Raw genomic sequence first — 12459 nt, forward strand, 5'->3', positions numbered from 1 at the left:
GAAGACCCAGGCTGCGCCTCCACCCGGTCGCCGCACGTTCGCTCAGGTCACCAGCCATCCAGCCGGCGTGCCGACGTTTAAAATCCCTCGCCGCCCAGCCCCGCAGGTCGCGGCCCAGGGTCCTCTAGGATCGCAGAACCCTAAGACCCACTGGCCCAAGAAACACGTCCCGCCTGCTGCCGCTCAGGGTGCCCCACCACCAGCCAAGCAGTCGGACCGCAAGAAGAAGCGGACTGCCTAACATCCCCCACGGGGAGATCGGAGCCGGACCAGCCCGGGCTCCAAGTTCACTCCAGGGCTCAGTTCCGGAGCCCGTTCGGAGAAGTGTGTTCTGCCTCCACCTTTCAGCGCTTGGGACTCGAGTTGGATCCCACAGAGCGGATTTCAAAAAAGAGACGACGAAACGCTGTTCAGCTGAATCAAGCATGTCTGTCTCACAAAACACACTGTTTATTAAAAACTCACCTGTTGCATCCAGGCATGTTGCCAAGGGCACGGGAAAAATGTGTGAAAAACACAGAAAGTATGTTGAAAAACATAATGCCCCCACACACCCAGACACCACCGGGGTTGATTCCCTCAGTGGTGTCCGGCCCCATAATCGCTGGTCAAGCGCGGGCCGCCCGCGCATGCGCAGTCGGGTCTGGTCCGAAGGACCAGTTTCCGCCACAAGAGGGAGCCAGAGCTCCGTCTACTGTGGAGTGCCTGTCTCTGGGGCCGCTGTCAGCAAGAATAGAGAGATGGCGAGCTCTCGCTGCGCCAGAATGGGTTGTGAGGACATTAGAGCGAGGCTATCGTTTGCAATTCGCAACCACCCCTCCCAGATTTCACAAAGTGATTTTCTCTCTTGCAAAAGGCGAATCAGCCAGGATCCTGCAAGAAGAAATAACTACCTTGCTGTCAAAGGGAGCAATACGAGAAATACCCCAGGAGCAGAGCCAATGCGGCTTTTACTCAAGGTATTTTCTCGTGCCCAAGAAGGGAGGGGGACTACGTCCGATACTGGACCTACGGGCTCTGAATCAGCATCTGAGGTCATACAAATTCAGGATGTTGACGACCACCACTCTGCTGCATGTAGTGCGCCCAGGCGATTGGTTTACATCAATAGACCTGAAGGACGCATATTTTCACATCCCTATTTACCCGCCTCACAGAAAATTCCTGCGCTTTGCGTTTCAGGGCAGAATGTACGAGTACCAGGTCCTGCCGTTTGGTCTCTCACTGAGCCCTCGGGTATTTGTGAAATGCACAGAGGCGGCCATAGCCCCACTGAAGAGGCGGGGCATCCGCATAGCAACATACATAGACGATTGGCTGCTGCTATCAGAGTCAGAAATAATGGGAAGAGAGCACACCAGGTTGACAGTGGATCATCTGATGGCTCTGGGTTTCACCATAAACTACCAAAAGAGTGTCCTGCAGCCAGCTCAGGCCATCTCTTTCATAGGAATAGCTCTAAACTCCGCCTCGTACAGAGCGTGTCTCTCTGTGGACAGAGTAAAAAAAATGCTATCACATGCCGGCATTTTTCAGTTGGGAAGATATCTCCCATTCAGAAAATGCCTGCAGATGCTGGGATTAATGGCGTCTTCACTGGCAGTCATTCCACTAGGCAGACTGCATATGAGGGAATTTCAGCGATGGGTTGCATCACTGAGACTGAGTCGAAAGCGCCATACCCACCGCTATATCAGAGTGACAGCAGACTGCGCTGCAGCACTCCACTGTTGGAGAAATCCCACATTTCTCACTCAGGGGGTGTCACTGGGAGCTGTCACAGCCAGAAAGGTGGTGACCACGGACGCGAGTCTCACGGGTTGGGGTGCCACTCACGAGGGCAGAGCAGTGAGCGGCAGCTGGGACTCACAACAGAGGGGTGCTCATATAAATTGGCTAGAATTGCTAGCAGCTTTTCTAGCACTGAGACACTTCCTTCCCCTGTTGAGAAACCACCATGTTCTGATCAGAACAGACAACACCACTGTTGTGGCATACATCAACAGACAGGGCGGGTTACGTTCCCGTCCTTTGCACATGCTGGCTCGCAGACTGATCATGTGGAGCAGCATCAATCTGTTGTCACTGAGAGCCACTCACATTCCAGGAGCCCTGAACTTGGGAGCAGACTTAATGTCCAGGGGAAACCCGCAGTACGGGGACTGGACCCTACACCCACATGTGGTGACCCAAATCTGGACCCGCTTTGGCCAGCCACAGGTCGATCTGTTTGCCTCGAGGGAGAACGCTCAGTGTCCACTGTATTTCTCCCTGAGGGACCAGGAGGCTCCGCTAGGGGTAGACGCATTAGCTCACAACTGGCCACATGCTCTGCTTTATGCGTTCCCTCCACTGGCCTTAATTTCTCCCACTCTAACCAGAGTGAGACAGAGAGGGCTAACAATGATATTGATCGCCCCAAGGTGGATGAGGTCCCATTGGTTAGCGGAGATCATGCCCCTCTTGTGGAGCGAACCTTGGCCTCTCCCTCTCCGACGAGACCTAGTCTCCCAAGCCAGGGGGGAGATTTTTCACCCTCACCCCGAGCGCCTCGCCCTGTGGGCTTGGCCCGTGAGAGGTTGAATCTGAGTACAGCAGGACTCCCCCAGGGTGTTATAGCCACTATTCAGAGTGCTAGAGCCCCCTCCACAATCATTGTATCATTGTATGAGAACAAGTGGAGGGTATTTGAGGAATGGTGTGGAAAGTCTCACACTCTCTCCTTTCAGTGCTCTGTGACAACAATTCTCTCCTTTCTCCAAGAACTGTTAGATAAAGGAAAGGCCTTTTCCACAATTAAAGTATATCTAGCAGCCATTTCAGCCTGCCATGTGGGCTTCGTGGATGGCCCGGTGAGCCATCACCCGCTAGTCTGCCGTTTCATGAAAGGGGCACGGCGGCTCCACCCAGTGTCTAAACCTCTCGTTCCCACGTGGGATTTATCCCTGGTGCTGGGGGCAGTTTCACAGCCACCATTTGAACCACTAAACCAGGTGGAAATAAAAATCCTGTCTTTGAAGACTGCATTGCTCCTGGCTCTCGCATCTGCGAAGCGTGTCAGTGATATTCATGCGCTGTCAATACACAAAGAGTGCACCCGATTCACGCGGGATAACTCTAGAGTCACACTCAGGCCAAATCCGGCCTTTGTGCCCAAAAATCCTTATCTTCAATGCACCCCATTGGAGCTGGAAGCTTTTTGCCCTCCTCCTTTCTCCTCCCCTGAACAGGAGCGCCTACATGCTCTCTGTCCAGTTAGGGCTTTATGTACCTATATAGAGAGGACGAAGGCTTTCAGGAGGTCGGATCAGCTGCTTGTTTCCTGGGCTAAACAACATCTTGGCAAGCCCGTTAGCAAACAACGCATTTCCCACTGGATTGTCGAGGCGATCCAATTGGCTTATTCCAGCACGGGTCTGCCCCCCCCGGAGGGACTTCGTGCCCATTCTGCCAGAGGGATGGCAACCTCTTGGGCCCTTTTTAGGGGTGTCTCTATAGAAGAGATATGTGCAGCTGCGAGCTGGGCTTCACCTTTGACCTTTGCAAGGTTTTACAGGTTGGATGTCACTGCACCGTCTCTAGCCTACGCTGTGTTAAGTGTGGGTCCCCACGAGACCTCCTAAATTGGCAGTCAGTCGTTCAGATGGGCTTATCTGGCAATACGGGAGTCTGCATATCCCCATAGTGAGACACCGAAACGAATGTTTGAAAGAGAACTTGAGGTTACTCTATTCCGTAACCCCTGTTCTCTGATAACATGAGTGAGGTGTCTCACCAGATCACCCTCCTTGCACGAAGCGAGGAAGAGGTGAGCTTATCTTGAATGACGGGTGACGCTGCGTCACACCCTTTTATAGGGAGGAGGGTGGCCCCTCCCTGACGCAAGCGTCACGACTGCCAGCCAATACTGGCTGGAGTAATGATATAGAGGCTTCTGAGGACAACGCTGAGAGAGCGTTCCCCATAGTGAGACACCTCACTCATGTTATCAGAGAACAGGGGTTACGGAATAGAGTAACCTCAAGTTTTGACTTATGAAGGGTATGGAGACATCAGTGTGTAGTGTTTCTGTGCAAGTTTACCATCAACACCAACACAAATACAAGAAAACAGCCTTTGAATAGCTGCAGACCACTGTGCATGAAAGGGTTAAATCATTAAAACCTTTATTCTGAAAGAGCTCGTCCTCCATCACAGCAGGAAAGCTACAGAAGTCAGGCTACATTCAAATATGTTGATGAACTATTCATTTAGTCTGATACCATGTTTACATGTCACAGCCTGCAACCGTCGCATTTTACCTGCAGCAAACAGGGGTGAGTCTAAAGGGGGGGCATGGGGTGGATGAGACCATGTTAATTTAAAGGCTTTTTAACATTTTTCAGATTGATAGTGAAATAATATAAAAAATAAAAGCCAATCTAAATGTAAAACTCTTCTTCCAGTAGAATAACAATAATAATAATAAATTGTATTTATAAAGCGCCCTTCAAGACACCAAAGGACACTGTACAATAGATAAAAACACATAACAGAACACTGACACAATGAAGAGCAATAAAAACAAAAGTAAGAGATAAAATGAACAAACAGTGGATTCACAGTGAACATGCAGATTTGAACAGATGGGTTTTGAGTTGAGATTTGAACTGGGGGAGAACCAGTGTTTCTTATATGTGGGAGCAGAGAGCTCCACAGCCTGGGAGCAGAGCAGGTGAAAGCTCTGCTTCCCATGGTGGTGAGGCGGAAGGGAAGCACAGAAAGCTGGATAGAAGAAGAAGATCGAAGTGAGCGGGCAGAACAGGTAGTGCTGAACAGGTCAGAAAGGTAAGGAGGAGCGAGGTTATGAATGGCCTTGAAGGTGAGCAGAAGTTTGTATATTATCTGGAACTTCACTGGGAGCCAGTGAAGTTCCTGAAGAACAGGTGATGTGCTGGTAGGAGGGGGTTCTGGTGATAATGCGAGCAGCAGAGTTCTGAACCAGTTGAAGCTTATGGAGGGATTTATGGGGGAGACCATGCAAAAGAGAATTGCAGTAGTCAATACAGGAGGTAACGAGACTGTGGACAAGAATGGACGAAGACTGGGTGGAGAGAGAAGGACGTAATCTGTTAACGCTGCATACCCCACCTCTCAACTTTAAATCCATGTAGACATTGAGGGTTCTCGGGAGGGGCCGTGCTAACACCTGCTGCTCTCTGGCAACAGCACCATGCTCTCCCATGTTTTAAATGCACCTTAGAACAACACGCAGCAACACTACACATGAGCGAGAGGAGGGAGGTTTGGGGTCTTCACACACCCCCGTTCTCTGCTGGCCATCGGGGCCTCTTCCTGGGCAAAGGGGGCCCTCGGGCCTGCGGCTCGGTTCACTCTGGCACAGCTGGCTGCCGGCAGAGCCGGTGGGCACGCCACTGCAGCCCCCTCTGGCTTCTGCTCCGTGGCTACTGGGGTGACCCCTCGTCTGGGGCTCTCCTCAGCTCTTCCCAGGAGGGTGGCACGGATGCCCCTCCGGTGGTCCTCCTTGGGCTCTCACACTCTGGGGCCTCTGGATGTCTGGGGCCTGGATCTCCTCCATGCCTGCTTCATGCCCTGGAGAATGGGCTATGGCTCTCTACATCCTCTTGCAGACCGTTACATGGGGAAACCTTTTGAATACAAGCGCGCTGATCCACACAGGTGTGCACACGGGTGTTCACTGTTCATAGACATAAACTACACCTTTATTGGTGCTATTTCCAAGCACATTGTGCGCTGTCTGTCCTGCGTGCTGCACAACAACATTCAATATTTAGTATTTACTGCTGTTTACACTTAGCTAGATTAATGTGATGGTGTTGTGTTTAGTATGTTGCTTTGTTTTTTTTGCTTGTTTTCTATTCTTTTTCTCTCAACAGGTGATCCAGAAGATTTTTTTCTCTTCTTTCTCTTTTTAAGTGCCCTCTCTCACTGTCCCTCTCCCCTTCTGTTTTTCTTTTCCTTCCTCTTTCTTTCTCCCTTTCCTATCCCTCAGTCATGTCTGTCCCGTCTGTAACAACTGAAAATAAAATAAAATAAATAATAACAACAACAAAGGTCGATCAAATGGACCAGTACGGCAATGCCACGATGATCCATTTGGCAAAGTAAATCCATCGGGTCTCCTTGTTGGTCTTCAGACAACAATTCTGACGGCTAAAGAACCAAATGGGACAGGCAAAAAAAAAAATGCTGCATAGATGGAAACAGGCAGAACAGGTGAAATTATTGATGTGAGATTTATAGGAAAGTGAACTGTCTAGGATGACACCAAAGCTCTTAACCTGAGGAGAAGGGAAAACTGTGGCGTTATCGATAGTGAGAGAGAAATGGTTCGCCTTCAAAGGGTGAACCATCACTCCTTCAGTTGCACACTTAAAACTCAAACATGAACACACATCACACCGTCAGGAGGCACTAATGTGCTCACAAAACCTTCCACGCAGTGCGATGACCGTAACTTACCAGCCACTGTTGGCCAGAGAGATGGAGATGGAGCTTAGAAGCAGGTTGCATTTCGACTCACTGATGACGGCCTCACAGTTCGTTCCAGGGCTGATGACCACAAACTCTCGTATGCCAAACCTACCAAGACATACAGCATCACAGCAGACATTTATCCACATAGGATGGAAGAAACATTTGCTTCATTCTGTATGCTGTTAGATCCCTTGGTAACAATAAAGACCATCACTAATCAATGGGATATTATTTTACTATTTCACTCTGAAGAAAAATAAAATATTCAGAAATTGTCTGAATTACCTCTTTGTAGACGCATCTATGATTCTCTGCTTATATTTACGAAGTCTTTCTGGCAACTCAAAGCCAGAAACACTTGCACTTTCTGGACTTGCTCTCTTAAATGAAAGACACACTTAAACTATATGTTCATGTTGCACTTTATGCTATACACTGTATCTAGCTCACATATCCATTTAACCTGTGGGATTATAATATTATTTTATGCCATGTTAGACCCCTAATTAAAGATTGTGAATTATTATGTAGTTTTAGTTTGCATTATTCTCCTGAATTAGACGAAGCTGATAACTATTGCATTTGTTAAACTGATTTGCATTACATTAGACTGCTGATTTATTGTGAATGAATGATATTGTTTTATAATGCATTATACTGCTGAGTTATAAGAAATAGTGTTCGCAGAAAGTCATCGCCTTATTTGTCTGATTAGAAGAGAACAGAACATACTGGAGAGGTTTTCTGCCCCATCTCAGCAGGAGCAGATAAACAGGGAGCCAAGGTCGTAGCTTAGGCGCCGTGTGAGGGAAAGAATGTGAATGTTTAGGCTTTATGATTAGGTGGGGGCCACTAGAGGCTATAAGAGTTTGATCAATGCTCCACCATTTTGAGATCTGATGCTGTCTGCGTACGGTGTCCATCTCCCACGCGTGTGATCATTAAAATCATCGTTTGACTCAACCCGGCTGGACCAGTGTTGTTATTTTGGTTTTTCCTCTTGTATCCATCCCCAATATTTGAATCCGTAACAAACCTAACATGCACATCTTTGCACTGTGGAGGAAACCTGCGCAGGCACAGTTACAGGATGCATCTCCACACAGATTTGATCCGGGACCTTCTCGCTGTGAGGCGTGCAGATAAATGACTCCACTCCACTTTGAGTGAAGCAGTTTTTTAGCATAAAAAGTAAAGACTAAACTTACCATCTGACCAGGCAGTGGGCTCGTGGAGGGAAATCATTGTTCATACAGAGAAGATCCTGCATTGCCAACGGTATAGCATCTGCCAATAGAAGAACTGTGTCAAAAACATTGTTCATTTTAAACACCATCTGAGGTGCATATGATTATTAAAGTGGGACATCTACCAAAATAACTGTACTGGGTTGACTTTCACAGATGCTCATTTCTGTTGCGGCCACAAGGTGGCAGTAATTTACTGTCCTGTACATCACTGGTGTCTCTAGTGATGTACAGGACAGACCCAGCTGACTTACAGGCCAATCTCCAACCTTCCTTTCATATCAAACATCCTTGAAAGAGTAGTTGTCAAACAGCTAACAGATCATCTGCAGAGGCTTATTTGAAGAGTTTCAGTCAGGTTTCAGAGCTCATCACAGCACAGAAACAGCTTTAGTGAAGGTTACAAATGATCTTCTTATGGCCTCTGACAGTGGACTCATCTCTGTGCTTGTCCTGCTAGACCTCAGTGCAGCGTTCAATTTCAAAGATGGAGCCTTGCTACCCTCCTCAGTGGACGCCCACTGCCATTCACAACCAAATAAGCAAGTATCCAGGTAACATTTCTGCTTTGCCTGCTTTTATTTGTACAAAGAAAAAAGGTGTTTATTCCTTTTTTTAGGCGGATACATCCAAACCTCGTGCTTTTTCCAAGGTTTACTTCATCAGTGTTTCAACAGTGGTGTGGGAGCAGGCTGTGGTACAAGCCAGAGTCAAAGCATGAAAACCAGAGGATGGAGGCCCACAGCTGTGCCCTGGGATGATGTTAATAATAATAATAAATATTTCTGCAAACCTGCAGGATAATAAAAACTAAAGCTACATAATAAAGGGTGTGGAGTCTGGATGTCAGCTTGTCATCGTTCTGATAACAAAATTCTGAAAACGTGACGGTCCTTCCACCACAGCCTGCATGTGCACTGAGCAGGACTGTCCAACACTGTCGACATCATTCACAACAAACAGTCAATGAAAAGCTGATGTTGATAATAGTGCAGACAAAGTGACTCTACCTTCCTCGAGGTTCTCCTTCCCATCATCCTCTTCACACTCTTGTTTCAGAAAGTAGTGGCTTATGTAGAACTTGAAGTCAGCAAAATTAATTTCCTGCGACTTCTCCGCCCAGGTTCCACTGGTGTATTCCCCCTGTGTTCAGATAATGCAGCATCATACGATGAAGGTGAGATACTTCCTTTCTGCATACTTCACACGCATGTAAAGATTTGATGAGTAAAAAATACCTTCTCTGAAGAAACCTTCCGTGCAGTGTTCCCTGTCAGCTTCCAATCATTAAGCACTTCCTCCACTCTGGACACAAAACTTCAGGCAGATGAACAGATTAGCCCAGCATACATGCACAGTGTCTGGTTCATGCTAAATAACCACTGAAACTAATCTTCAGAAATGAATTTCCCTCCAAGCACACTGTGCTTTAAATATTACATCTACAGTAAGCAATGAATATGACTGAATGCAAATGTTAACTGTGATTCGTTAAAGAGGCTGCAGCCATTTGAACTGCCTCTGCACACACGAGCTGCACCAACCAATGGATCAACATATTAGGACATGACAACGCAGTAATTTGCCGAGACAGTGCTTTGGTACAAACAACCATTTAGCCCCCCCCCCTCCCCCCTCCTCGTGACCTTTGGTTAGTGGCATTGTGATTTTGGAAGGAACCACTAAAACAAGAATCAATCTGATGCTAACATTGGCCAACCAGATCAGCTGCCTCAGTGTCTCAGAGTCCCTTGTTTTTTTTTCAGTGTGCGCTCGTGTTTCTCGTCATTTAATATATTTATTTAAGGGCTGGCTGTAGCTCAGGAGGTAGAGCAGGTCAGCTGCTGATCAGAGGGTTGGTGGTTCGATCCCCGGCTCCCCCAGTTTGCATGCCAAATATCCTTGGGCAAGATACTAACCCCGACTTGCTCTCCGATGCATCCATCAGAGTATAAATGCATATGTATGATAGTTAGAAAGCGCTCACCGTATAGATAATAGTGAGTGTGGCATGTTGTATAGACCACTTTGAGTACTCCAGGAGAGCAGGCAAGCGCTGTATAAGAACCAGTCCATTTATTTTATTACTGATTTTGAGGTTGAAAATTCCGACTTTTGACAGAGTGACTCTAATCTGTACCATCTAGCTATATTTAGTTTATTGTCACCTGACAAACACAAGGAGCCACAGCCTACTGGTTTACTGCTGTTTTGTTTAAAAAACAAAAACAAACAAACAACAAAAAAACCCCAGCCTCCAACAGCACTGTAAACAACGGTAGACGGGTGCATAATAAGCAGCGAATAATGCAGAAAACAGACTTGAGATGGGAAACTTTTCTTGAAGCACACAGAGAGAGAGAGCTGTACAGGAAGTGTGATTTTATTGTGGTGGAAGCAAACCAGCCAAAGTATAAGAGATTTAATGACGATGAGTATCAAACGTGAAGCCTAGTCTGGATCTTCTTTTGCTGCTGGTTCAGTCAATTTTGGTCAGAGTGACAAAACCTGCAGCTCATACGTCTGTGTACGTGCCGTCGGGTGAACGGTCCACGCTCTGTGTTTACGTCTTTGTGTGGAACCCGTGCAGCTGCTCTCATTTACTGTTTCAGCTGTTTGGTGATTGTTGAAATCGTTTTGTGAGGTTTAACCTGAGATTCTGGAGTTTCTGGCAAAATACATTTATATTTAAAATCGATTCAGGATTTAATGAATCAATATCACTTTATTCAAGCTAAAATCGATTTTAATTGGAATATCGATTATGGAAACCCACTCCTAGTTCAAACTTCTGGCTCAAGCCCTAACAAGCAGGTGAGTTCCTTATTGACAAATGTGTCTAATTACAGGTCAGTTCTTGGAAAATGCATTTTATTTAACGCACATTTTGTAATAATACATTTTAGTTGGCTATAGTTTGTTTGGTAATCAATATCCAGAAGATTATTTAAAAATGGCTCACACATATGGCACCAGTCTTCCTATTCATCTACACCGGAAGCACATCTATATCTGTGCAGTGTTATAGTTTTAGTGATGCTGGTGTGCGATATCAGAGTGGTGGTAAATGTATATGCACAGATACACAGCCTCACTCTTTAGCTTGACTATTTGAGGTTAGGTTCGCTGTAATATACAATCATGTTGTTATGTTTAGGCCTGAAGAAATAAATGCAGGTTCGTGTCTCCCGAGGGCGAGCTGTGCGGAACACGTAAAGCTGTGGACTAATCCTAGTTTTCAGAGTAATGACCAGCTGGCTTACCGCTCCCACTCGGACGCAGTGGTGAAGTCGGTGATCTCGAAAACCTCCGACTCGGGCTGCAAAACACAAACGTAAACGTAAAATCAGCTGTCGTATTGTTACAGCGCGCTTAACAACCACACTGACATGTTACAAAACAAACTCACATCGCTATCAGCAGCCATGTTGTTGCCTTTGGCTGCCTGATCGGTTCCGGAAACTAGGATGTTTTTCTACGCATGTGCGAAAAGGTGGTCGCTTCCTCTATAGTTCTTTCACAATAAAAGAAAACAAACAAATTCTAAATTCAGTTAAATTTTATTTGTGTAGCGCCAAATCACAACAACAGTCGTTGTGCAAAACTCATTCAGGCATTTAATGACAGGTTTCAAGATGTGAAGAATATCCAAAAGGAACTGGAGATGTTTGCTACGCCGTTTAATGTGCAACCATCTGTGCCAGACACTTTCCAAGTGGAAATAATTGGGCTGCAAAACAACTACGAGCTCAAAGCTAAGTATAACAGCCTCTCTCTGCTGGACTTTCACCAACTGTACTTTCATGCTGAGGCTTTTCCCATCCTGGCGAGACATGCCCTGAAATGTGCATCTCTGTTTGGGACAACGTACCACTTTGAACAGGTCTTTTCAAAACTGACTCTTGCAAAGAGGCGCTTCCACTCAAGACTAACTGAATCAAACTTGAAAAAGCAGCTTCGAGTGGCATCATCATCATCACTGCCAGCTGACATCAGACACCTCGCCAAAAAGAAACAGTTCCAGCCATCTCATTAGGTGAGTCTGATGAGCAGAAATGCAGCAGTAACACAGCAGCAGCCCAAGCAGAGAAGCCTCCTCCAGCTTGTCCGGGGAACGCCAACCCATTCTCAGACCAGCCAAGAGATGTTAATATAAGCAATTAGCAGGGTGTGTCAAAGAGTGAACAGAACATCGCCGAGTCAGCTGACAGCTCCATAAAACGTGTTTCCTACAGCAGCAAACAGGCTTCAAGAAGTGACAGTAAGGAGAGGTGTCAAGATCTGTGGGCCAGTCGGCCTCTTGTGTAAAGGACACAGTGATGCTGAAGTCATAGAGGCTGTGGTCAGGTCAGTCAGCCCAGGTTTCAGTATTCCTGACATGCCTGAGATAAAAGGACCTCACTCCCCGTTAGTTAAAGGAAATATTGAAAGCTCATCAAAAAACTGCTGACTTAACTCTTTGTGCTTGCATTTGCTCTCAGGAAGGCATCAGTGCAGCACCGTACCAGTGACAGTGAGGAAAGGTTATGGCTCAAGAACTGCTCCAAAATCGAATTACCACCTCATTCCTGAAAAAGCAGGCAGTTTATGAAAGATTTTGAGAATATATCAGTGATTCTTGAGATAAGGGACAAAACATGTCCAAAGTTTCTGTCAACACCATCAGATTTTTTAAAAAGTACAAAAAAATCAGGAATTATTGTGGGTAACTTAC

The 12459-nt window shown here is 46.5% G+C and overlaps 1 protein-coding gene across 1 annotated transcript; it reads right to left on the bottom strand.

Moving 5' to 3' along the window:
• Nucleotides 1–6454: 6454 nt before the first annotated feature.
• LOC113027744 (rab3 GTPase-activating protein catalytic subunit-like) lies at nt 6455–11262 on the bottom strand. Its single transcript, XM_026177502.1, has 6 exons — nt 11155–11262; nt 11009–11064; nt 8984–9062; nt 8756–8888; nt 7707–7785; nt 6455–6603 (listed from the first exon to the last, which is right to left on the bottom strand). Exons 1-6 carry the CDS (start codon nt 11170–11172, stop codon nt 6480–6482), a joined length of 489 nt encoding a protein of 162 aa, XP_026033287.1. The 5' UTR covers nt 11173–11262; the 3' UTR covers nt 6455–6479.
• Nucleotides 11263–12459: the final 1197 nt, after the last annotated feature.

Source organism: Astatotilapia calliptera, chromosome 8 (assembly GCF_900246225.1).
Source record: "Astatotilapia calliptera chromosome 8, fAstCal1.2, whole genome shotgun sequence".
Classification (NCBI taxonomy): domain Eukaryota; kingdom Metazoa; phylum Chordata; class Actinopteri; order Cichliformes; family Cichlidae; genus Astatotilapia; species Astatotilapia calliptera.

Bases quoted from the DNA above. Each gene is read 5' to 3' on its own strand.
- LOC113027744 (XM_026177502.1), bottom strand. The intron at 9,063-11,008 runs GTAAGCCAGCTG...ATCTGCCTGAAG, and splicing joins ACTGCGTCCGAGTGGGAGCG to TTTTGTGTCCAGAGTGGAGG. The intron at 8,889-8,983 runs GTATTTTTTACT...ATCTGAACACAG, and splicing joins GGAAGGTTTCTTCAGAGAAG to GGGGAATACACCAGTGGAAC.